Below are 27,300 nucleotides of genomic sequence, written 5' to 3' on the forward strand. Positions count from 1 at the left end.
AATGGGAGAATGAATAAGGAGAAAAAACAGTTTGTTCAGGGAAAGAGGAATCACCTTTCGACTTCGGTCTGAAAGTTTTTTCCATGTTTGGACATTTGAATAGCGAATTCCAGTTCTGATAAAAGGAGGAATGTATAGTGATGCTGCTGCTGAGGCCGAATCTGAATCTGAGCGCAACAGAATGAGTTGTGGCGCTGATGAAGAAGAACAAGGCTCCTTCAAGAGCTTGGCCAAGCAAACGGAGCAGAGTTATCAGTTGCAGCTAGCGCTCGCTCTTCGTCTCTCTTCTCATGCTTCTGCTTCATCCGATCACTCTTCGTCTCCGGCTCAGACATTATCACACCGTTTTTGGGTATATTGTTATCTTATGAAAATAGCTGTTTCTGTTTGTACAAGTAGGATCATGTTTAGGTTTATTAATGTTAAAATTGATTTAAGCTCCTATTATTTGGATTTAGGATTTTTATGTTATGTAGTGGATGGATTTTTGTGTTTTGTTTTTGTAGACCTTGGAATACTAAGGTGGAAACCCAACTCCACGGGATTTTCTAGTATATGATTAGAAAGATATCATTATTTATAAAAGAATGGACTAACATCAACTCGTTTTATTATTATTATGATTATTATTATTATTTAAGTAAATTAGTAGGTATCTGAATTCAGAATACAGAGTACACAGAGGGGAGGGATAAGGAGAGAGAACAAAGAAAGAGGACGGGACTGAGGGAAAGAAGAGATAATAGAAGACATAATACGGAAAGAAGTTGACTATTTTTTTTTTTTTTTTGTTTAGTCAAAAGCTGTTGTAATTTATATGCAGCTTTCAACCCAAATAACTATAAATCTGCAATCTCAGTTATAGGAAATAATTGATTTCCAAAATATCCTCAATCTCATGACACATTACATATCACATAATTACAGAAAAGTTTATTTTATTTTATTTTCTTCTAAATATGCTTATGGAGGATTTTACCCAAACAGACCTAAGTTATATTGATTTGACAACTTTGTCTTTATTCAGTTCATTTCTTACTTGTGAGATTATACCATTTATTGATTCAACTCAGCTTAGTTTAGTGTAGCCTGTTTACCAGTTATAAGTAATCTGGATTTTGATACTGTGAAGTAACTTTAGAATCATCCAGGCACCTTTAAATTGAATGCTTAATACATGAAGCTATACTTGTCATGTGCACATGTTTTGTGTTTAAGCATTAAACTTTTCTTCAACAGTAAAGATATTGAGTGTCCATATGCTTTCATATTTGTCAGGTGGATGGTTGTTTGCTATACTCTGACCAAATTCTAGATGGCTTTTACTTAATCCATGGGATGGATGCATATACATGGACTCTAAGTACTGATTTGCAGAATGTTGGTATTATTCCATCGTTTGAATCACTCATGTCAGTTGAACCTGGTGATGACTCGTCAATTGTTGTGGTTGCCATTGATAAATCTAGAGATCCTGGTTTGAGAGAACTGCAAAACAGGGTAGCAAGTCTTTCAAATAACTGGATTACCACTAAAGATGCAACTGATCAGCTTGCAAGTCTTATTTGCAATAGGATGGGGTCAGTAAACTGTCTTCATTTTTTGAAGAAATGAAAAATAATTGTTTCGGAAAGTCACAATTACATCTTCCTAATGAGTTTTATTGTGTTTTGAAGGGGAGGGTCTTTAACCGAGGAAAATTTAGGTATACGCTGGAAGGAATGCACCCAACTTCTTAAAAGCTGCCTGCACTCTGTCATTCTTCCAATTGGAAGCTTACCCATTGGCCTTTGTGTCCATCGAGCGTTGCTGTTTAAAGTATAAATCATTCTTTAATGCTTTGTTTATAATGATTTTCTGGTTACATTATTTTTACATCAATATCACTCAGATTAACATACCTGTATTTCTTTATTTATTATTTTCATTGTTCCATCGTAAAGCAGATAACTGGGAGTTTCTAACAGAGAATATCCTTTATTTTACATATTAGTGAAGTTTGATTGTTGAATGTTCTATAACAATTTCAATTGTAGGTGTTGGCTGACTTAATCAATCTACCATGCCGTATTGCAAAGGGCTGCAAGTATTGCAGAAAGGATGTGGGAGCTTCATGCATAGTGCAATTTGGTTCTGACAGGTTTGTTGCATTAGTTAAGTAATTAAATTTACACATGGTAAATTTGATAATGAATATATATTTTTTAATTATTTGCATCATTGAGAGGTAGGTAAGGAATGGTAGAAAAAGTAAAGATGGGTGTTTGAGATTTTTTTTGTCAAACTTAGCCGCTTTTGAATTAAGTAGTATTCAATAAGGAAATGTATATTAAACTTTATATTTTTTCCATTTTCTATTTACAAATTACGTTTTATTTGGTTGATAAGTTAAATAGGTAGGAAAGAAAAACAATAAGAGAGGAAGGATTTGAACTTTGTTTGGTTGAGAAGTTAAATAAGGAGGACGAGAATAGTGTGAAAAAAATGTCATTGGATGGATAGAAAGAAGTGCAGAAAAATTTTCTGTTATTTAGATAAATAGATTGTATTATTTTTTTTTACCATAATTTAAAATATTAAAATTTTCCCTTTTTTTTTAAAACTTTTTAATCTTTTTATAAAAAATGTTTATCATTAATCATTATTTTTTTAATGTTATAGAAATATTTTTTAAAACAAAAAATAGAAGTACTCAATCAAAAGACAATTTTCCTTTACTTGAAGGGAATGATGACTTTTTCTTGTCTATGACGTGGAGTGCTTACTGTTGCCTTTCCTAAATTATGTGCGCGTGTTTGCGGGATAATTGAAGGTTGAAATCTTTCACTAGCTGTGATTAAAGAATGAAAATTATGCAGTGATGAATTTACAAAGGTACTATTTGAAGAAAATTTTATTGGTAAAGTTTGAACTTTAAACTACATTCTTCCCAAATATTGGCTGGCCAACAAAACAGGGAAAAAGATTCTTTTTCTTACCGTTATTGACAACCTAGGTTCTGCTTATTTTTACAAATGAATAATAAATAAAGCATAATACTTATTCAGAATAAAATAGAAAAGACAAATAGTAATTTTCATATTTATAAAATTAATATATTGAAAATAGTTTTAAGTACATTCTTACTCTATTCTTTATAAAAGAATTATAAACATAAATTGCAAACTACTCTATAAAGATCCCGACATTTATATACTCCATATGAGCTTATACGTATTTTCCTTTGATATATTTCTTAAAAAATAAAATGGCCCAAGATATATATCTACATTTTTATGTAATTTATGACACCTTGGAATTTGAAAATAAATTTAAGAAACATCAGTTAGAACTTCGATTGTTTCTTTCTTTTGTTCTCTTAGTTTTTCTCTTTAATGTTTTGTTTTATCTTCTGGTCTTTGTTTAAAAGGATTCTTTATAGCTGATGGTATCTAATTCTTTCTCTTCATTTCAATGTATTTATTCTCTTAAAAAAATCGTTGGTGTGTGTTTGAATCTTGTAAATATGTTAGAATCCTATAGATATAGTAACAAATGATATTAGGATCAATCGATGATATTAGGATAAATTAGATTGATTCTGTATTTGTGTTATTAGCCTAAAATATGGCAATTGAATATTCTGTAATCTTGTTCTCTCCCCTATAAATTGATTAGCTTCGCTGTGGTTTAAACACAAGAAATTCATCATATGCCTTGGTTTCTCAACATGGTATTTAGAGCCTAATGAGGAATGAAACTTAATTTGTTCTTTCCTTGTGGGCACACTGTTCATAGGTGTAGATTTGGCTTATCCATGGGAACCCCGAAACTAAATGCGCTTGTTTTCACCAACTCTGCCACTGAATGTTATCTACTGACAAGTAGGATTGCAGTAACTATGATTCTCGAGTCTCAAACATCATACTCTGGCTCAAGGGTCAAGGTTATCTTGACCATCTCACTAATAAAGAAGAAATTGTGGTTGAAATTGATTAATCTAAATGTAGTAAAATTGATGCTCAACTTTATGGGATCGTCAAGTCTACTATTCATCTTTCAGTCAATTAGATTTTCTACTCCCACCCAGGACATGTCTGAATCGGTTTGGACATAGGCCAAGTCGATTTACATTATTGATGTACAAAATCTCTATAGTATGTTAGCAAGCACCTCATGGATGTGAAAGCATTGACACTTAATGGAGCAATGTTGACCTGTTTGGGTAGTATAAGCGGTTTTCTTCTAGATTTTATTGAACTTTTGCCTGCGCCACAACCCCTGCTGAGGAATTGGAGAATCATCAGACCATTTTTGTGTTACTAGCTTTTATGGATTATTTGCAGAGTATTTTCGACATCAAATTTTAGGATCTCCCTTTGCCCACACTATGTCTATTCCTTGGTCCTCTTTCCTTCGCATTCTTGCTAAAGCAATCATTGACTGGGCAACTAGTCTGGCCTTTGTGCCATCTATCCTTATTGATTTTCAGCCTTAATCTCAAACAGAGGTGATCGCAGTCATTCTCGTAAAAACAATGGTGATCATTAATCGCGATTCAAGAGTGACCATTGCCACAAACTTGGTCACACCATTGATCGTTTTAATACCTGCATGGTCCCCCCTAAAACAGTTAATCTGGTAAACTTTGCTCTTACTGATTCTTCTGCATAGTTTACTCCTGCAGAAGCTGCTTCTACTCTCAATATACCGCCAACAATTTTTTCAATGATTTCCTTCAATGGTATGGGGACCATTACTCTTTGGGTCCTTAGTTCCTTTCTGTGGCTATTGATCATATAACTATTAATAAATCTTTTGTTTCTTCTCTTTCTACTTTTAGCCATTTATCTTCTATCACCAATGCAAATGGTTCTCACACAGTCCTGAGGTGTTAGCATTGTCCATCCTCCTCCCTCTCTTTCTATTCGTAAGTTGTTTATGCCCCTGTGGTTCTCTTTAATTTATTTTCCATCAACAAACTTACAAGGTCCATTGATTATGTCATTTCTTCTACCACAAATTATGATTCTTTGTACGACTACAGGATGGGCAGACGATTGGTTTCAAATATAAGAGTCTCCATCCCCCTCTCAACCCATCTCCCCCACCCTTGCAAGTTTATCATTATTGCACTCGTCTTATACTGTTGGCACCTAACCAACAACATCACAAAGCCTCCTCCGATATACACACAGGAATGGCAATTTGGTACAGATAGTGCCTACCCTCTACTTGTTCTGTCTAAAATAATGTGTCCATTACCCGCTTTACCAATCCACGAAAAAATGTCTGCGGATATTTTTCACTTTTTTTGTTTTAAATAAAATTATTTAAAACTAGTTCTTTAAAATATAAACTTAGATAAAAGAATTAATTTTAAAGTACAATTCAAATAAAATTGCACAAGAAAATATTAATGCAAATAACTTGATCTTTCTAAAATACAAATTTAAATAAGTTGCATCACAAAGTATAAGTTTAAAAAAATAATCTTTTGAAAACAACTTCAATTTCATATGTCTAAATAAAAAATATATAAATATATAAAATTAAATTCTAAACAATTCTTCAATGATTAATATCTCTCTTTCTAAGAACTTTATTTTGATCACTTGATCTTTAAAAGTGGGTGTCCATTACTAAAAGGAATTATCTCACAATGATTAGTGTGTATACATTGGTTGGATACCAAAATTGCCTTTGTTCCTTACTCCTATATTTGCTTTAGTTTGAAGGGGGAGTATTAAAATCTTGTAGATATGTTAAAAATCTTAAAGATATGATAAATGATGATATTAGGATCAAGATTGATGTTATATTTATGTTATTAGCCTAAAATAGCACAAGTGAATATTTTGTTATTGTGTTCTCTCTCCTATAAATTGAATAGCTCCACTCTGGACTTTTAAAGAAATTAGAGAAACACTAACAAAAATTTAAACTAGTAATATTTTCTATTCCACCAAAAATCTATTATTATGTAATGCATTTTCAAATGGGGGACTGAACTTATCTGCAAGCTATGTGAAGGAAGGTTGTGCTTATGAATTTTGGTTAGGGGTGGAAACTAATTTTTCTGGTACATCAGTTCAATGGTATTTTACTATGGTTTGTTTTTTGGTCGTAATTAAATATCAGGGTAACCGGAGGGAATCTTTTTTACCAATGTGTTTCATTGTTTTACTTTTTCTTATTATATATAAAATGTGTATGGCATGGTTTTATTAGCTGAAACAAAAGCAAGCTCAATTAACATAGAAATATGCGTATGCACCTCTGTAGGGAGTATATGATTGATTTAATTGGAAGGCCTGGGGCAACATGTCAACCTGATTCTTTTCTGAATTCTGCTTCTTCAATGTTGGTTGCTTCACCATTATGTCATCCAAAGTTCAAGCCAGTTGAAACAGCTGAATATACAAAGACACTTGCTCAATTGTATTTCTTGGACAGTCAAGCACTTCATCTTGTATTTGATACTACATCAGGTTATTATCTTTGCGCTCGATGCTTTTTAAAATATATATATATATATATTTATGATGGAACTAGTCTTGTGAAAAATAAAAGTTATTTGTCTTTATACTGAAAATTACTAACTCTTCCTTCTCTTGATTACCTTTGCTTTTACAGTTACATTGCTCTATTTTTAACCTTAACTGAATTTTACCTTTGATTTTACGTGAAACATTGAAAGATACCCTACACACAGAGCAAATTATTTAGACAATTTGCATCCTTTTTTTTTTTTTTTTTTTTTTTCCTTTTTGTGCATTTTCCTCTAGAAGCACATGATTGTTGAAGTTGTGGGGTGCCAACCTAGTTGGGTTTGTATACAACGTTAAAATATATTGACTAAATTGAATAATTATTTTCCAAAAACATGTTTTACTAGTAATCTGCCATAATAGTTTTACATTAATTAATTTTTATATTATAGTCAATATGGGACTGTTACTATATATAGTGTATGATAGTTTGTGGTTTGTGGTTAAGGAGGAAATAATATAATCATGATTTCAGGATATAAAGGTTGTATGAGGAGTATTAAGAGATTAACATGGTTTCTGTCCATACAGCTCTAAAATTACTAATTTCCATCATAACAGGACCTGCTGTTAATCACAGTGACAAAATGGATATGCAGCGAACTGAAGCTTTGGGTGCAAATTATGCCGGTGGAAACAACCATCTGATTGCTTTGAGTAAGAATCAAGTGTTTTTCTTGTCCCATATGAAAAGTAGAGAAATAGTGGAACCATGCCTTTCTCAAAAAGAGCATACAATACATGACAAGGACTGACTGATATATATACTAGCAAGTAGGATTTTAATAATTAAGCTCAAAATGCTCTGTATGCTCTATTTTTTATTTGTAGTGGCATTGGATTCTCCACATTTTATATTCTTATGCAGTTCCTGGTGCAGAGGAGTATGAGTATTTCAATGAAGTAGACCAGACAGTCTTGGATTATCCAAGTCATGAAGTTGATCTTGACGAGGAGGATCTGGATATTCCTTGGAGTGAACTTATTTTGAAGGAGAACATTGGGACAGGTTTTATATTTTAATCCTCACACATGATGCATACACTAAAAATATACTGATTCTGTGAAAGCTATCATTTACTTAGGAGAAAATGTATCCTGAAACAATGAAATAAGGACAATGATAATTGTTTTTCAGGGTCATTTGGAACTGTCCTTCGTGCAGACTGGCGTGGTTCCGTAAGCATTTCTTTCTTTGATTCTTTACATATTCCTTTGTCCACATTTTAATGATGATAGTATTCCTGCTAATTCTATTCCATTTATTATGGTTTGTGGAAATTAAGCATGGGAATGCAACTTGATTGGATTTGTCCATAAAAAGAAAGAAAACCTTCTTACCAATATGACCATCATTAATATCATGCTCATTCACTTTGTTTTCACGGTGTCATTTTTTTTATATAGCCATGGTATACAATCTATAGAAATTGAATTCTAGACAAAATTCAACTTAGATGAGTGGAGCTTTTCTCCTTAAACCATACAAGAGTCAGTTCCATGAAACAGAACAAACAGGAAGCAAAAAAGTTTAAGGAAGTAGTTGACATTCTTCCTTAGGCATAAGCTTTCTTCAATACGAAAAAATGATCAGATACCCTATCATATTTTATCCCCTCCCATGATTTCATTCATCATTTCATTTATGGTTCTCCAATTACCAACCCCCAATCTTCTTTTTGTCAGCTGTTCATTCTATTAAGAATTTCCCTCTCTTTTCCAGGTTCCTGATTCCTCCACTTCTTTACTTTTTTCGTCAATTTTCCTTTTTTATGTCTTTGCTCCTCTATACTCATACACCAAGAGGTCTTACTGCTACTGGTATGCCCACTTTTCTGGTTCTTTTCTCTCCTATATATTGGGTCAGTAGCCCACCCACCCCACCCCAATCAGTTTGACCTTTCCCCCTGGGGAAAATATGGTAACCACCTGTGGATATCTTGAAAGTTCTCCTGAGTACTGTCATGATAAGTTTTGTTCGAATTATGAAATAGGCTAGGATGTTAGGCTTGAATCAGCAAACAACAAATCATAAAAGAGATTAACAAACCCATGAACCTTTTTAAACTTGACTCATATATTCAGCTTTTTAACTTTTAAGAGTTTATCTAATGTAAAAATAATATTAAAAATCGATTAATGACATATATGCGTAATATAATACTCTTAATGCAACTAAAACTCAATATTTCCACACCATAATAAAGAAAAGTAGAAAAATCACAATAATAAACTATGATAGCACATTAATGCTAAATAAGATTAAACTACTTGGGTGATTAAATCATTTATAAATTCTTAAAAATTGTAAGTTCTTAATATTAAAACAATTCAAAAAGGAATTAATTTCTTCAAGTAGTTTGAATGTAATAAATTATTCATTGTTGGGTAAAAATTGGACAAAACATACATTTGATTTCAAACTTGTTAGCTTGCTTCTTGATTCCATAGTTTGTGCGAGTTTAGCACAAGTTTAAAAAGATTACCTGGGTGTATTCAGAAAAGAGCTTGATAGTGAGTTAACTTGTTTTCTCTCAAGGCTGTTGCGTCTTTCAGAGCAGGCCACTTCCAGACATTGCCTCCACTTTTTTCGTGTCAGCAAGTATGCCTAGACCAGATATGATATGACACAAATATTCCAAACTAGGATCGTCAACATATTCTCTTTAATCACCGAGAGCACTTGTGTTAAATGTTGGACATGTAGTTCAATAGTGCCACTATCAACTAAAATATCATCGAAAAAACTAACACATGCTTCCTTAAGAGAGGTCGAAGAATCTCATTGATTAAAGACTGAAAAGTGGCCGAGGCATTAGTCAACCCAAACAGCATTACTAAAAACTCGTAATGACCTTCATGAGTCCTAGATTCTCTTTTCTCAATGTCCTCTTCCTTCCTTAGGATTTGATGATACCCTGATTTTAGATCCAATTTAGAAAAAAATGGTAGCTCGTGCCAATTCATTCCAATAATTCATCTATGATAGGCATGGGAAATTTGTTAGGAACAATTATCTCATTGAGGGCCTTGTAATCTACACAAAACTGCCAACCACCATCCTTTTTTAATTTGAATCATAGGTCTGGAATAGGGGGTAATACTAGGTCTACTCATTCCCGCTTTCAACAACATATCAAGGACCAACTTTTCAATTTCATTCTTTTGATGATGTGAGTATTTATACGACCACAGATTTAGAATGGAAGCTCCTTCTTTTAAATGAATAACATGATTTTGTGTCCGGCTAGGAGGTAATCTGGTTAATTCTTGAAATACCTTGGTATGTAAATTCAACACATGAGCTACCTCCTTAGGTACTGGTTGGATATGGAGTTCTTCTTGCACCAGGTCTACCAAATACCTTATATCTTCTTTCTGTAATTGGCTGAGCAATCTTTTCAATGATGTTGATGTGGTAGATGACACAGGATCTCCTATAACCATCCACTATGACCTCTTCCAATGGTCAATTTTAGTTTCCCAAACTCCACCTTAACCTTTGCTAAGTTGGCCAGCCATTCTAATGCCAAGACCACATCAGCTCCTTCTGGATCTAAACTGAACAATTCCTGTTGAATGTTCAAGCCTTGTAACTCCAAAACAAATCTTGTGCATTTTACATGACAATGCACCTTGTTACTGTCTCCTACCTCCACCACATAAGGACGGGTTTCTTCAGCCTTTAACCCACATCTATTGACCACTTCTTGAGAGATGGAATTGTGAGATGCCCCCCAATCTAACAAGACTACAACCTCTAAATCTCCAATCTTGCCCCAAACCTTCCAAAACTTCTTAGTGGTAAGTCCTACCATAGTAAACATGGATAGTTGCTAAGCTTTATCTTTTTTGACATACTCCTTTCTGTCGCCTTTGCAAGTCACTAATTCGTCATAACTTGATAAATCTTCCTCTATTGTTAACATGTGTAATTGCTTATTTCTACACAAATGGTTAGGTCCAAATTTCTCATCACACCTAAAAGACAATCCTTTCCTAATTTTATCTTGCATTTCCTCATCCAATAATTTTCGAAATGTGGCTCCTCTGTAACGGTTGATTCCTTGAGTTTTAATGAGAGATTTCATGGCTTCCACCGGCTCCCCTTTTCCCCTACCAAAACTAGCTACCTGATTGCCTCTTTCCCATGAATAACTTCTCACCGGCCAACCTGATCTATACCCTATGTTCCCCTTATTCTCTTCCAACACTCCTCCTCTGGACATAATACAAACTTTACTCAACCATCTGAGCCTTCATCATCAATTCTGCGTGATTCGACGGATCATGTAACTTTACCTCCACCTTAATTTCTTCCTTAATCCATTCAAGACTATTTCAGTCAAGTCATTTTGTTCGATTCCTTTTAGAAGCCCTGCATATTGCTCAAATTGTTCTATGTAATGTTCTACTTTATTTGTCTGTGTTAAAGCAATCAACATTTCAAAAAGGATTCTTTAGCATATTAGGCTGGAACCATCTCACCACCGCCATCTTGAAAGATTCTCAAGTTGGATTTGGATTACGGAACGCCCACCCAATATCTTGACAAAAAATTTTGGAGGGGCCAAAATAGTATACTTAAAATTTACATATTAACATAACAAGAGTACATAATTTAGTATTGATATTGAAATCTTCTTGGATGTTTCTCTTTAAAAAGTTATAGTTTTGAATTTGTATTGAATATGGACCCCATTATAAATGATAGCTTAGATATTCTCATACTTAAGAACGTTTTCCTATATTATGTTTCAAAGAATTAATATGAAACTTCTCATTTGTAACTCTTTCAATCTTAAAAAACGACTGACTTTTCTAATTGAACAATTGAAGTTGAATCGGTCATTTTCACAAGTAGCTTCCCTTTTATCATTATGAAAGAAATGAATGTAATAGGTTATGATAAGTAAGTCACAGTTAAGAATCGGTTATGAAAACACACATAATACATTACATTTCCTTTTATATTCATACAAAATAATATACAAAAGGTTCTTGAGATTAAAAACAAATACTAACTTTTAAATTAATATTTTCCGAGACAAGAGAGAATTAAATTTTTTTCTTCAATAATGAAAGAGAAAATATAAAAATCAAGATTAGTTTGTGTTTAACTTCATGTTTTTTCTTGATAAATAAAAGAAAAGATGTGAAAATAGAAAAAAAAGTACAATTGATGAAAAACTGAAAAAACAATAAAAGAAAAAATAAATAATATTTTATGTTTTTTTATTCTTTAATATATTTAATTTTATATTTTGTTATTTATTAATATTATATATTGTTTCATAAAAAAAATAATTTAAATTTCATTAATTTTTAATAATATATTACATATAATTTAGGAAAATTTTAAAAAGTTGGGGGACATGGCCCCCTCCGGTCACAACTATAATCCGCCACTGTCCCACCATTGAAACCAATTTAACGTCTTCCCTTCTAAAGCAATCATAATTGCCTGCATTCTTTCATCTTCCGATACTTCTTTCAAACAAAATATCTTTCCAACCTATTCGTCCAACCATAAGCGTCATCTCTTACAAAGATTGCAAGTTTTGGCTTCTGCCATTGAGAGTGGGACTGTGATGACCACACTTCTTCTTCATCCTTTGAACCCATCTTTGTTTTCTTTGAACTATCTTCCATCATTGATTTCGACCCACTCGACATTCTTTCTACCACCACTATGAGCCCACTGATAAAGTTTTATAATATTTGACACCTCTCCTGTTGTTCGTTTACAGCCTTCTCTCCATCAAGAACCATCTCTTGACACATGCGCACCAAACCGTCTAATCTTGATTCCATCCTAGTATTGATCATACCACCGAACCCACGCCACAAATATCAAGAACGAGGCTCTGAAGGCCAGTTGATAGAACTATTATTCAAAACTAGATGAAACACACTAATCTTGGCAATCTTTATTATTATACTGAATCCAGTTCTTGCCACTGTCATAGGAATAGGATGGATTCTAAAAGAGTTACAATTGTTATCCAGCGAGGTTATTCAAGAGAACCCCACTCTCCTCACTCCAATTACAAAGTTTTTCCCCTTCCCCCCAAAACTTTCCCTGAACTATTTAAATAGTTCAGATACAATATACAATACCAAACTTATCACTGACAGTCAATAATGTTAAACCTTCATAAATCAATTTGATGCAAGAGTTTGAAGATGATGTGTTGAGGAGTCGGTGACACATGGTGGTGGTTGGCAATGAGTCAGGTACTGTAGTGGTTGGGCAGTTTCAATAGCAAGGTCATGTTAGAGCTACAAGGATGCAGCGGCTGTTGGAGAGAAAAATATGTTTGGAGGACATGGCGACTGATGAAGAGCAAGAATACTCGGAGAGTGTGGTAGCCCTTGCTAAAAAGCAAATATTTTTGGAGGACATGGTGACTGACGAACAACACAAATGCTTAAAAAGTGCAGCAGTTGCCTATCAGAGAGAAAAATGCTCTGAGGGCACAAGTATTGGAGAACAAGAAAAACACTCAAGAGTGTGTTGGTTAACGAAGAGAAAAAAAATACTCTAAGGGCATACTAACTATCAGAGAGCTAAAGGAACACTTGGAAAGTGTGGCAGTTGCTGGAGAGCAAAAGATGCTCAAAGGGCACAATGTAGTGAACAAAATGTGGCACCTGGTATTGTTTACCCGACAGAGAAAATCAGAGTGATGAAGTCAGGGTCAGTGTCTAGGGAAAAAAGGTATATCCTTACCGTGGATTAGTGACAAAGGAGGATGGTATTGCTCTGATGTCAATTGAAAGAGTTACTGGTGGTTGTGTGTTTTGTACACACGAGCATTCTTATTTATAATAAAGAAGACATACAATAATAAGGAAAAAATTCAATACCTAATAATGGGAAATATTTAGTTATGCATTCCCTATTTAATGTAATCAAAATCATATCTCTAACAAGATTCAACAACAATCACAATAGATATGGGAAAAGTAAAGTATAGTAAATTAGTATAATGTCCTTGCCATTCCTCACTTCATGAGCTAGTTTGAGTTAAGCTTAGTCCAATTTAAAGAACATTACCCATTTCTTTTTCTGCTTCTTTTCTCTTTTTCTATGTCTGGGTCAATCACAATCCAATCACTAAATGTTAACTATCTAATCTCTTAGGATGTTGCAGTGAAAATTCTTAAAGTGCAAGGTTTTGATCCTGGGCGATTTGAAGAATTTCTAAAGGAGGTATCGTTATTACTGGTTTTAATATGTATTTAATTTTCATGTTCATTTTTATATTTCGAATGAGGTTGAGGAAAAATTTTGCATTAGTTTTGTACATATAATTTTTTTTGTCCATGTGGATTGCTATTCATTCCCAGTTTATTTCATAGGTCTCACTCATGAAGCGCCTACGGCATCCAAATATTGTACTCTTGATGGGTGCAGTTATTCAACCCCCTAAGTTATCAATTGTAACAGAGTATTTATCTAGGTACAAAAGTTTCCTTTAACAATAAAAACTGTGCTCCTCGCTTATTTTTATAATTGGAGAAGATTTGGGGTGAGTGTGATATTCTTATGCTAATTATTTCTTTGAATTGCAGAGGCAGTTTGTACGAACTTCTGCACATGCCCAATGTTGGATCATCACTTAGTGAGAGGTGTCGCTTAAAAATGGCTTATGATGTGGTATAAATTTGATGATTAAAACTGTTAATAGTTTTACTATTTATGTGTTTTTAGGCAGACCTAAATGTTCATATGTTTGTCTAGGCAAGCGGAATGAATTATCTTCATCAAATGAGACCCCCCATTGTTCATAGAGATTTGAAGTCTCCAAATCTTTTGGTTGATGATTCATACACTGTTAAGGTAACTGTTTACTTTGTTGGAGTATCTGAAAAATATGTCATCATGTTATTGTTGTACGAATAAAATATGTTAATCTTATATGATATCATGGTAATATTTTGATATTTCGCACCATGCTTATTTAGGTAGGATTGGGAGGTTATCATCTGTAACAATATATAAAGAGATACTCCCACCTTGTGCACACAATTCATATTCATATTTATGTTTAATTATATTTTAAATTTTCACTATTTTGAACCTCAAACTATATGTTACATATCTATCTATCTATAACAATATATAATGTGATACCCTTATTTTGTGCACACATTTAATGTTCCTATTTTGCCCTTAATTAGATTTTAAAATTTCAATATTTTGAACCTCAAAATCATTATTGCTACATACATATACCAATATATAATGGGATACCCCATTGTGTGTACATATTTCATGTTCCTATCTTGTCCTTAATTATATTATATTTTAGTTTTTAATATTTTGAACCGCAAAACTATTAGTATGTTGCCTTTACATCTGTAACAATGTATAATGCAATACCCCAATTTTGTGTTCACATTTCATCTTCCTATTTTGCCCTTAATTATATTTTAAATTTTTAATATTTTGAACCTCAACCTGTCATATTATGTATTCAGCAATCAAAAAGAAAAATAGTGCAGATAAACTACTTCACAACACAGTTGATATTGCTTCTGCAGTGTTGTTTCTGATTCAAATTATTGATTACAAGTAAAATATAGAAAATAATAATACATATTTTTTTTATTTAAATAAATATATAAAATTAAAATTAATTTATGTATTAAATTTAACTCATTAAAAAAAGATAGTGTAATAGTGTGCCTGTGTTTCAGTTAGTTAGTATAAATAATATTAGTGCCTTGTCTTTCCTTTTGGATCATCACATCAAGCCAATATCAATTTAGATTGTTCAGTATCTATAGATTCCACCTTTTCTTTCTCCCCTCCATTACTGTATACTTCTTGACATGCTTCCTTATTTAATTAGGATTGGGAGTTTAGGATTAATATAAACAGGGTTAGTTCTGTCTTTTGCTTCTTGTCACATCTTATCATCACATTAAACCAATATCAATTGCACATCATTCAGTCTATGTTCACCTTTCTTTCTCCTCTATCTAAAGGTCCTATATTTTCAACATAGTATAAAGCAACAACATCCTTTATGACTTAGTGAGAAACAGCAGAAACACTCTTGTTACGTATAAAATAAAATTAGAAAGGGTTCTCCCTGATTTTGTAACTCTCCTTTTCTTTTTCTGCCCATAAATTATTAGCCGAATTTTAGGATGTATCTAGCCATGACAATTGATGGCTGCTAGGGTTATGTTAACTGTTCCCCATTTGGAAGAACCTAATTATTAATGCTTAACAGTGCCTGGATTGCTATTGCCTGCTGTACTAACAACCCCACCCTTACCAAAAACGAATATTTTTGCTTAAGCTAGCAATTTCCCATGCAGCCATTCACTAACGGCTCACATGTACATTTATGGATTTATATGAGCGTGCAGATAATTGAGCGTTGATGTTTAAATTATGTAATTCAGGTATGTGACTTCGGTCTTTCACGCACAAAGGCAAACACATTTCTTTCTTCTAAAACCGCAGCTGGGACGGTAAGTTCTTTTTATCAACTGAATCATTCCTGTGTCAAGTTTTGTTAAATTTCTCTTAACTACAATTATTTGATGATTTGACATTATAATAATTTATTCCTTTTCTTTTTTCTTTCTGGACATGACAGCCTGAATGGATGGCACCCGAAGTCATCAGAGGCGAACTGTCAAACGAAAAGTGTGATGTATTCAGCTTTGGTGTAATTTTGTGGGAACTAGTGACCCTGCAACAACCATGGAGACATTTAAATCCTTCTCAGGTTATTTGCTTCTCCCCTGTGATTTTGATTTATTTAATTTCTAGAATACTGGATACTGTAGATAGAATAAAAGAATACTCTGAGCAGCTTGATCTATCCTCAAACACATACATAGCGTGTCCAATACAGGACACTAACCATGTTCTGGTCTTAATGTTGGAGTTGGTGTTTCATAGGTACCGATTCTACTTTTTGGACAGGTCCAAAATTCTTTGCCTTTGATTTAGATCATCTATTGCACAAAAGTAGTCATTTCCCTAATCACTTGAGATAACTTTTAGTAAAATTCTCTCCTATAGGTTGATATATATTAGGATATCTCACATGGGCTAGAATAAGGTATGTAATAGATTTTTTACCCAAAATAGCATGGGTCTTTTTTTATTTTCCAATAGCATACTATGCCTATTACTTACATCGATAGCACACTTTCTTTTTATTGGTTGCAATCTCATTGGAAAACTAGCCGAAATTCGGTTCTCGAGAAACTAAATTCCACGTTGGGTTTTCTATTCTTTTTGTTTTTCGACTTTTAAAATATTGGGACAGGGGAGAGGAAAAATTTAGGAAACAAAAGAAGAAAATGATTAAATTCTGAAATTATTTAATTTGATAATTTATAAATAAATAGATTTTTTAAAATTGAAATTACATAGATATGTAAATAAGATAAATCTTATGAAAGAAAAGGAAAGAATTGTAACAGAGCAATGAAAAGTCTGATATAATTTAGTTTAAATGTATTTATTTTAGAAAATAATTGTATGTAATTTATAAATGTAGAGAAATAAAATTTGAATAAATATTTTTTTAGAAACAGACATGTCTTAGGAAAAAATAAATAAGAGAAATGTGTAACTAAGAAAAATTTGTGAAGAAGAGGGAAGAAGGAATTGTAAAAAAAATCAATAGTAACTGTTTGATATTATTGAAATTATTGAGTTGTGTGTAATTAATAATAAAAGATTTTTGAATTGGGAAATTTGTTTCTTAAAAATTGATGGAAAGGTAAGAAAAAATTATTGAAAAATATTTTTGAATTAACATTTTTTTATTTCATTAATAATTTATTCTTATAATACTGATGTTTATGAATGTAATAAATATAATATTTGTATATTAAGTAATTGACTGGGAGTATTTTATTACCATAGGATTTAGTTTATATATATATATATATATGTGTGTGTGTGTGTGTATCTATTTATATATATATATATATATATATATATATATTAATAATTTAATGTAATAAAATTTGGAAAGAAGTAAATTAGAAGTACATAATGGTAGAATGGATAAGAAAACATTTGGATATTTATGTAAAGAGGAATTGAAATTTAACATCAAATAATTGTAAGGGAAATGCACGTGATTGGATGAACATTAATATAAATGAGATTAGACTCATAAACACTTAGAGAATTTTAGATCTTCTAATGTTGTGATGGTTGATATAGGTAATGTCTTTGAAGTCATGAATGAGTTCCTAAGGAGTTGGTCTATGTAAATCCTTCGTTTGGATAAATAGTTTAATGTTGTCCCAAAGTGTTCATATTGCATGCTTGGATGTTGAAGTTGAGTCTTTTTCCAACAATTGTTCGTTGGTGCAACATTCTTATCACGTTTGATTTCTACTATGCACAATGTGGTAATTAACCACTCTAATTGGACAATGGTAGTTGATTTTAGTGACTTGTTTATAGTCTCCGCATAGTATTATTTTGGGTTATGTTCTTTAACAATTGATGAAAATACTAGTTGTGTTGGAATGGCATTGATTTTGGGTTGTCACATGTTTAGGTAAGACCATAGCTTTTTGGCCTTTCTATTATGTTGGCTCTTTGTATAGGTCCTCCGAAGTAAACTATTGCTATGCTTGTGTGGAAGTGATGTGGTTGGAGTTTGTGGAAGAGGTTGCAGTAGGTGAGTTTTAAAGCGTTAGAATTTGTTTTTGTAGATCTTGCAAACTTAGCATACAATTCAATGATCGTATTGAAAGGAAATTGAGACTCACAAGTTATCACTTGATAGGCATGGACATATGTTGATATTTCAACATCATACGTAATTAGACTATCATTGTTGAGTTTATGTTGTTAAAAGTACAAGTTTTTTAAATGTTGTATTCTTTGGAAGGTCCAAATATGTGCACATAGTCTCGCAATGATGCCGAAGTGTTCCATTTGAAGATGAAAAAGAATGTTGATTCTTTGGAGAGAAGGATGTTTAATTAGGTTTGTTTGGGGACGAATTGTTTTGTTTAGGGTTTACATGTTGTATATGGTGGATTTTCTAGCGTTAAGACCCCATCTAAGTTCACATGTGATAAGCACGCATTCCCTATGAGGTTGACAAGTGCACGTACAAAGCAAATGCTAATGTGCATGTCAGTGTAACATCTCATCTCATCCAAAGTCATCTCATCTTTGTTGAGCAGGCCTTCCCATTAAAGTTGATAAGTCTTGTTTGCATGGTAGAGTACGTGTTTATTTGATGACATGTGTCCTGGGTCGCTCATCCACCCAATGCATGTGAGAGTAACATTTCACCCTAGGTCACCTTTGTTTAGCATGCCTTTCCATTAAAGTTGGCAAGTCTTGTTTCCATGACAAAGTGCGTGTTGATTTGATGACACATGTTTTGAGTCATCCCATCTACCTAATGCATTTCAGGGTAACATGTCATCCACCTTTTATGCTTCTAGTAGAATAGAATGCACTTGGTTGATTGAAAAGGTGTCTTTTGGATGTGATAGAAGTGAAAATGGTTCACTTTGAAGAAATGAATCCGAACAATTTGTTTGGTGCCTCACTTGATCATTTAGTCATATGAAAATGATAATGACTTAGTGTAACACCATTTCAAAACCTACAGAATGCATACATCCCACCTTTATAATCAACTAAGACACCAAACAAATTGTAAGTATTAATTTCTTTAAAGTGAACTACTTTCACTTCGAGATTCCACACCCTTTCAATCAACTAAGTGCACTATTTTATACATGAAGCATACAAGGTGGGATGAGATGTTATCCTATGGTGCATTGGGTGGATGGGGTGCCTTAAGACATGTGTCATCAAATTAGCATGCACTTTGTCATGAAGACAAGACTTGTCAACTTTAATGGGAATGTGTGTTAAATGGAGGTGACCTTGGATGAGATATTACCCTTACATGAATTGGGTAGATAAGGACACGTGTCATTAAAGAAACATGCACTCTGTCAGATGGACAAGACTTGTCAACTTTAGTGGGAGTGTGCTCAATAGAGGTGATCTTGGATGAGATGTTACATTGACATGCACATTAACATTTACCCTGCACTTGTCGACTTCATTGGGAATGCGTACTTAACACATGTTACCTTGGTGGGGTCTTAACGCTATGAAACATATCATATACCACACCAGAACAATTCGTCCCCTGTCAAACGCCATTCTCTCCAAAGAATCAACATTCTTCTTCTCCATTTTCACATGGAACATTTCAACATCATTGAGACTAAGAATTATTTCAATTCTTATCTCACCGCTCTATTTGCAAATGGCCAAATTACCCAATGTGTAGACTGTGTGCACTACTAATGTGCATCTCCTAAATTTTTTAGGATATCATATAATTGCACCTTCAACCTCCTAAAAGACAAAGTCTGCACATATTTGGACCTTCCAAACAATAGAATATTCATGACTTTGTACTTTCGACAACCTAAACTTAGTGAGGACGGTCTAATTAATTACGAATGATGTTGTTGAAATGTCAACAAATGTCTATGTATCAAATGATAACCCCTTTAGTACAACCATTGAGTTGTATGCTAAGTTTACAAGATCTACATAACAAATTCTAACTCTTTTAAACTAACCTATTGCAACCTCTTCAACAGACTCCAACCCCGAGCCACCATAGTAGAAAACCCAAACAGCTACTGTCTTACCTATACACGTGACAATTCATCACAAATGGTTTTTTCATCAGTTGTTACATAACATAGCTCAAGTAATATAATGTGGAGACTGCAAATAAGTACCGAAATCAATTACCACCATCCAATTAGAGTTGTTAATCACTAAATTGTGCAAGATTTAGCAAAAATCAAATTTGACAAGTATGTTACACAAATGATCAATTGTTGGAAATAGACTCAACTTCAACATCCAAGCGTGCAACAAGAACACTCATGGGGCAACATTGAATTATTTATCCATATGAAAGATTTATGTGGACCGACCCCCGAGGAACTTGTTCATGACTTCAGTACCGATATAAACCGCCATGGCATTGGAAGATCTAAAATTCTCTAAGTGTTTATCCATTTATATTATTGTTCATCCAATTACATGTATTTCCTTTACAACTATTTATGTCAAATTTCAATTCCTCTTTAAATAAATATTCAACTTTTTTATTCATTCTACTATTATTTACTTCTTTCCAAATTTTATTACATTAAATTATTAATGTATGTAAATTAAATTGTACAATAATAAAATATTCCAAGCCAATTTTCAATTTACTTTTATACAAATGTCAAATTTGTTTACACTCATAAACATCGCTACTATAAATAAAAAAAAATGTTGTTTCAAAAATATTTTTCTTACCATTCCATCCTTTTTAAAAAAACAAATTTCCTAATTCATTGATATTTTTTTTATCATATTGATTACACACAACTCAATAATGTCAACCCTTTCCATTGATTTCTTCTTTCAATTCTTTCTTTCCTCTTCATAATTTTTTCTTATTTAAGCAATTATTTTTTAATATAAATATATTTTTAACAACTGAATAAAATTAGTTATATGACAATTTTAATTGCTTTGTTACAATTCTTTCTCTTTTTCATACAATATATCATATTTATGTAACGTAGATCTAAGAAAAAAAATCTATCTATTTATAATTCTTTTATCTAATTAATTAATTTCTGAATATGATCATTTCCCTTTTTTTCCTAAATTTTTCACCCACTAATATATCAAAAAAAAAACAAAATTATCCAGCTTGGAATTCGGTTTCTCATGAACCAAATTCCAGCTGGTTTTTAGGTGAGATTGCAACCAAAGGTCAAAATTCGGCTCTTCAAGAGCGAATTTTGTTTTGGAAAAAAAATATAAAAAGTTCGCTATCTGTGTAAATAATAGGCATAGTATGCTATTGGGGAAATAAAAAAGAAACCAACTGTGTTGTTTTGGTGAAAAAATCAGACAAATTAATCTGAGAAACGGAGTATAATCCTCCCTAGTTAACTGTTGAGATTGAGTTTAGCTCAGTCTATTTGTATATGATATTAATGTGTAGTCTTAATGGGTAACCTGTAGATGTTTACTGCTGCAAATTTCTTACTCAAGAATCCGTCCTTGGGCACAATGAGGAAGGGTGTTATGATGTCTCACATTAACTAGAACTCTGGCCAAACTGTAATAGTATGATGTCCATCTTTAATATAGTATTAAGACCCTATTCAGTCCTAATATTGGATCAATTGCATACGTCTAGTTCTACAAATTTCATGTCTATTTGGATGCTATAAGGCTTGGTTTGTTGTTATAGCTTCCCCCTACCAGAATTAAAATTGAGAGTAACATTTAAATAATTAAATAATGGTAAAATGGTTTAATAGCAACAGAGATAAGTTAAGATAGAGAGAACAGTAAGAAATTTCGGGAAGAGGATAAGTGAATTCTCACTGGAACAGTAGATTCTTTTCTCTCTTATTGGGATATATTGGCTGGCTGATCAACCACGTTTTTTTCCTTAAGCAAATTTGACTTTCTTATTGGCCTTGTGTCTGGAGATTCCCTGGCACAGATGTTGGTAACTTCAAGTGCTTTGTTCCAATGATTTTCTCTTTTTTTCTTTGTTGTTTTTTTGTTTTTGTATTTTTCCAAGGGGGATTCCCTATCTTACCTTCTGTTTGTGACTTTTTTCTCTTAATCTTATCAAAGTCTTCTTCTAGAAAATAATTGTTATTCCTAAGCACAATATCATTCAGTTAAAATTAGAGACTGAGGCAGTTAGGTGTTATAATTGAGTATTTTCCTGGGTCATTTTTCTAGTAGCCTCTCTCTGCATGATGTTTTGTAATATGCATCAAGTGGCTTTTAGTTTGATATGGGAGTGCCATCTTTTTAATCGAAATGAGAGTGCTAAGGCATCACTATGTTGTTTGCCATTAGTGTAGGTTGTTGCGGCTGTTGGTTTTATGGACAAAAGGCTAGATATTCCAAGACATGTGAATCCTGAAGTTGCAGCCTTGATTGAGCTCTCCTGGGCCACGTAAGTAGATTAAATAAATAGTTTTGATTTCTTCTTTTTGTTTACATGAAAACTTTGGTTCATGGATGGCTGTTTCTCCTATGATCAAGGTAAGTGGTACTTCTGAAGTAATTACAGACTACCCATCAACTATGGCCATACTAGTTGTAGATTTTACTGAAATAATGTGTCTAGTCTATATACTATTGATTTATTTACAATAAAGGAATAAATAATGTAATAAAGGGTACATGGAAAGTAAATCGATAAAGAACCCAATTTTTAGTTTTACATGTTAATATATTTACAATCCAATCATATATTTAAGAACCACCTGATGCTAGAGCTTATGTGTGTCATATGCATCAAACTATTATTACATATGTCATATACATGAAAGCTTATATATTTTAAAAAATAAAATAATTGTAAAGTCTATATATAATCCTCTTCCTTGGGGGTGCAAGGTCAGGATGGATAGTAGTATTGTAAACAGGAATGCTCTGTGAAAGGAAGATTAGTTCCTTCTTAAACAATTATTGAACAATAATAATAGTTATATTCAGTGGAAAAGGGTCCTACCTACGCTTTCTGAGAATTATTCCGTTTTTCGGTCAAGGCGTGTAACAAGTACCACATAGGTTTTACTGAAATAATGTCTCTAATTCGGACACTATTTATCTTTATTTTTAATCAAGGAATAAATAATGAAATCAAGGACACAACGAAAGTGAATAAAAAAGGGATCCCTACGTTCTAGCTTTCCAGATTTCTATATTTACAGTAATCTATGCATATCTTTAACAGTATGATTTGAACTCAAATCAGTAATTAACTTGATTCGTATTTACTACTTTTACCAACTAATGTTGGTCAATTAGTTTTAATTCTTTGTTCAACAGATTCTGACACTTTTCCTTTTACCTTTCTTAGTTTTGAATCTGAAATTATTGTATGATATTGTGACATCCACGTTCAAACTCCTTCACAATCATTCTATTTAATATCTGTTGGTGCTGTAGGGAACCCTGGAGACGGCCTTCTTTCTCCTATATTTTGAAATGTTTGCAGCAAATAATTGCTGATGCTAGAGGTTGAACAAGTTCATACCTCATATCGATAGTCTTCAGCCTATATATACAGAGGAGAAACAGCAATATTGAACAAGAAAATAAATGGCATTGCGATTCATTCAGGTCAGGTGCTTTCTAATTTGAATAATATATTTGCTGCAATTTTATTTTTATGTTCAGTATAATACATGTTCAATCTCAAATTTAAAATAATTTATGAACATAGTTTGCACTAACTAAATAAACAAATGGATTGAGTGCTTTTTGATTTTTCCGGACTCAATTTTTAAATGCTTCTCTGCGGTTTTGGCTTATTTATTTAGGAGAAATTAGAGTAACATCAAAACAAGCTTAGAGGGAATCTAATGACATGTAGGGAACATACCTAGGAATATTTTCTTACAAACCAAACAGATGTGAGTCATTCTTAGGATTCATGATTCTCGGGTATGAAATAATTTCCTTATCCTTTAACTTATTGGGCTCAGGGGTCTCATCAGAACTACTAATACAAACATATTTGCCGTGATTAGGCATTCAAGAAATTCTCACAGTTGCGGCAATGACAGCTGAAATATCTATAGATTTTCTGTTTGAAATATTGTGAATAGGGAAGTGAGTTCTGTGTATTATGGTAATCACTGCAGTAGTTTGTATTTACTACTCTAATTATAAATAAGACTCTGCTGTGTAATTGTGACATGAATTTCACAAGTTTCTTGCTTTTTATCGTGCTCGAAAGAGCCTAAATAATAGGTTACCCAATCTTTAATACTCAAACTACACTTACACTGCTTTAGTTATGCTAAAATATATACCTCAAATGTGCTTGTGGCATATCAGATTGATGATTTGTGTGTATGTTTGGTTTGACAGGACCTTGCTGAAGAACAAAATACACCATTTTAAAATAACCTGCATTTTTTGTTGTATATGCTGTTTATATAAGCATACTCAGATTGTCATCTATATTACTGTTTGCTTCGGGTGCACCTATAATAATAGTATGACACTGGGATTCTAATTTATATTTACAAATAATGCTTTTTTATCTTATTAAAAGGGGATTCTAATTTATATATACCAGTAATTATTTTTATCTTTTAAAAACATAATGATGTGTAATTTGCTCATCATTTTTATTAGACCGAAAAGCATATTTGTACGTAGGAGTCCACTCTCTGCAACTCGCACTCTCCCCAAACCATTTATGTACATATCATCATCACCGAGGAACAAAAGATTTTATATATTAGTTTCAAAAATTTGAACAAAAATTTTGAAATTTGATGTTCTACCACTCAATTAAATCAATAATTTCAAGGGAAAAAATTCAATAATAATTTGTTCTAAGAAACCTTGGTTGCTTCCACTCACTTGTGTTGACTTCGTTACCCCACGCGTAAGATGTGTACATATACTTAAAACAAAGTAATCCCTAGTTTTTTTAACCCATTGAGCCTATGATATAAGTTGGTTCAGAAGCCATAATTCACATTCAATACTTTAAGCTTGTATAAATAAGTGTATAAAAAATGCTTTTAATATTGTAAAATGAATAAATTTTAATTTTGATTCATGTAATTTTCTTTTTCATTTCTATGTTTTTATTGTTGATATGACATAATTTTAATTAATTATTTATATAATGAATTCAAGGTCAAACAATCATCGTATTTAATTTCAACCCTTATTTGTAATATGATGGCAATGTAATATTTCTAATATACTTTAAAAATTTTAAAATATTTATCATGTTAAAATAAATGTTAGATATTAAAAAAAATATTTTAAATTTAAAAAAATTGAATTTTAAAAATTTTTCTATAGAACCTAAAATCAAATTTGACTCAACGACGAATCTTGACAAATATTTTGGAGTGTTAAAATTGTATTTAAAAGCGTATAAAATTTGAGAAAACCAAATATGGTAGAATTAAAAAAAATATATATATATATATATATATATATATATATATATATATTTATATTAATTTTTATGTATGTAAAAGAAATTTAGCTAGACATGAAGCTCCACCACTTATTTGACTCATTTCATAAGAACTAATAATAATCAAATTGTAGAAAGATAAAATATATATTAGTTTAACTCTGGCAAAAATTATTTTTTTAATAAAAACATTAACAATGAAATTTTTATTTAGTGAAAGTTACACAAAACTGAATAATCAGATTTTGTGATCCAACTTATTATAAGATTATAACAAACACCACTAATTTTGTAGTATAAACTACTAATTATGTGGATGGAAAATTAACATAGGAACAATTTCAAAACGACGCATACCTCAGTCGCACAATCCCATGCACACCACAGAACGAAGTAGATTATAGCATATCTGATTTCAATTCTCATTTACTCCACCATTTTCTTCCTTCTTCGCCTTTCCATTTTTTCCCAAAATCCCAATATTTGATGTAACTGCAACACAGTGATGAAGAATGCTTTGATAGGGTTGAAACCCTCACTCTCAATTCCTCTTTCTCACTCTTTTCAGTTCTCTTCTTCCCTTTCTCTCACACCCCTCCCTTTTTCTCTCTCCACGAAACCACACACACTTCTCGCATTCGCTAACAGCAACAAAGATTTGAGGGAACAGGAAAACTCACAGCAGCCACAGCCACAGCCACCCAATGGTTCCAAGGAACAGCAAAAGCCGCAGCAAGAGAATAGCAATGATGGGAGTAATCAAAGATTGCCCCTTTTGGGTTTCAATTGGAGGAACCTGTTGGACCCTGACCCCGACAACGTCCTTGCACTTGGCCTAACGGGAATTCTCACATGGGCAAGTGTGCAAGTTCTCTGGCAGCTCTTGTTCATCTCTTTCGCCATTCTTGTTGCTGCCCTCAAGTACTCTTTCATCGCTGCTCTTCTTGTGTTCATTCTCATTGCCCTTCTTTGATAATTTTAGTTTCTTTTCTGCTTTCTGTGATCCTATTTGATATTATGGAAGGTATGACTTTTGAAAAGTAGTTGGGTCTGTGATTGAATGATAATGTAAAAAGCAATTAGTGAAAGTAAACAAGCTTATCTTCTTGTTTTCATCATCACTGCCCTTCATTGAATTGCTTTTAGTTCTTCTTCATCGCGATGTGACGAACCAAAGTTTGAATCTTGGTTCATGCCCATATTTCGTGTCTGGAAAATGGGATTGTGTGTGTATTTTGGTTTTATTTACCGGTTGTGGTGTTTGATAGGATGGTGTTTTTGTATAGTATGATGGAAAATTTGTCTATGGTAAGTATCCAAGCATTTGAGGAACACAGTTACCATGAAAGTGAAGCACTTCTCTCTTCTTTCACCCCTACCATGGTTGAATATGCTACTTCGATTCTTCTCCTCCTCCATGACACCTATCATCAACCACCTCAATCATTTCTAACTGTTCCACCTGTTGATTCTCAAACATCATCTCGTGCTCCAAATGTCCTTTTACCAATTTCACTTGCATCAAAACTTCCCATTTTCATACGAAAAGATATTTGGTCGGTCCTCTTTCAACCTTAAACCTTTATATGCTTGTTATCTTCATTATAATCATTTATGCCTTCTTGTTTCCCCTTCACGTTTTATTTGGATTCTCTATCTATTCCTAAGCCTACACTTGGCAACAAATCGTGCAAGACATGGTGGCTTCTTTACAAGCCAATGACACA

At 32.6% G+C, this 27,300-nt stretch overlaps 2 protein-coding genes across 5 annotated transcripts; both read left to right on the forward strand.

Moving 5' to 3' along the window:
- Positions 1-24,767, forward strand: LOC114191852 (serine/threonine-protein kinase CTR1-like). Of its 4 annotated transcripts, none has more exons than XM_028081282.1 (17): positions 1-352; positions 1,279-1,580; positions 1,677-1,818; positions 2,037-2,140; positions 6,265-6,470; positions 7,092-7,187; positions 7,399-7,539; positions 7,669-7,709; positions 13,678-13,746; positions 13,896-13,996; positions 14,109-14,193; positions 14,278-14,376; positions 15,954-16,022; positions 16,151-16,282; positions 22,471-22,570; positions 23,572-23,745; positions 24,499-24,703. In XM_028081282.1, exons 1-15 carry the CDS (start codon positions 131-133, stop codon positions 22,510-22,512), a joined length of 1,851 nt encoding a protein of 616 aa, XP_027937083.1. In that variant the 5' UTR covers positions 1-130; the 3' UTR covers positions 22,513-22,570; positions 23,572-23,745; positions 24,499-24,703. The 4 variants fall into 4 exon arrangements, with proteins under 4 accessions (XP_027937083.1, XP_027937080.1, XP_027937082.1 ...); XM_028081279.1 differs by having other exon boundaries at positions 2-352; positions 22,476-22,570; positions 24,499-24,767; XM_028081281.1 differs by having other exon boundaries at positions 2-352; positions 7,411-7,539; positions 22,476-22,570; positions 24,499-24,767.
- A 1,145-nt stretch (positions 24,768-25,912) lies between these two features.
- On the forward strand, positions 25,913-26,694 carry LOC114190618. Its single transcript, XM_028079578.1, has one exon. It carries the CDS (start codon positions 26,079-26,081, stop codon positions 26,544-26,546), a length of 468 nt encoding a protein of 155 aa, XP_027935379.1. The 5' UTR covers positions 25,913-26,078; the 3' UTR covers positions 26,547-26,694.
- The last annotated feature ends 606 nt before the right edge of the window (positions 26,695-27,300 follow it).

Source organism: Vigna unguiculata, chromosome 7 (assembly GCF_004118075.2).
Source record: "Vigna unguiculata cultivar IT97K-499-35 chromosome 7, ASM411807v1, whole genome shotgun sequence".
Taxonomy (NCBI): Eukaryota; Viridiplantae; Streptophyta; class Magnoliopsida; order Fabales; family Fabaceae; genus Vigna; species Vigna unguiculata.

Bases quoted from the DNA above. Each gene is read 5' to 3' on its own strand.
- LOC114190618 (XM_028079578.1), top strand. From the start codon at position 26,079: ATGAAGAATGCTTTGATAGGGTTGAAACCCTCACTCTCAATTCCTCTT.
- LOC114191852 (XM_028081279.1), top strand. From the start codon at position 131: ATGTATAGTGATGCTGCTGCTGAGGCCGAATCTGAATCTGAGCGCAAC. The intron at 14,194-14,277 runs GTATAAATTTGA...ATGTTTGTCTAG, and splicing joins TAAAAATGGCTTATGATGTG to GCAAGCGGAATGAATTATCT. The intron at 14,377-15,953 runs GTAACTGTTTAC...TATGTAATTCAG, and splicing joins ATGATTCATACACTGTTAAG to GTATGTGACTTCGGTCTTTC.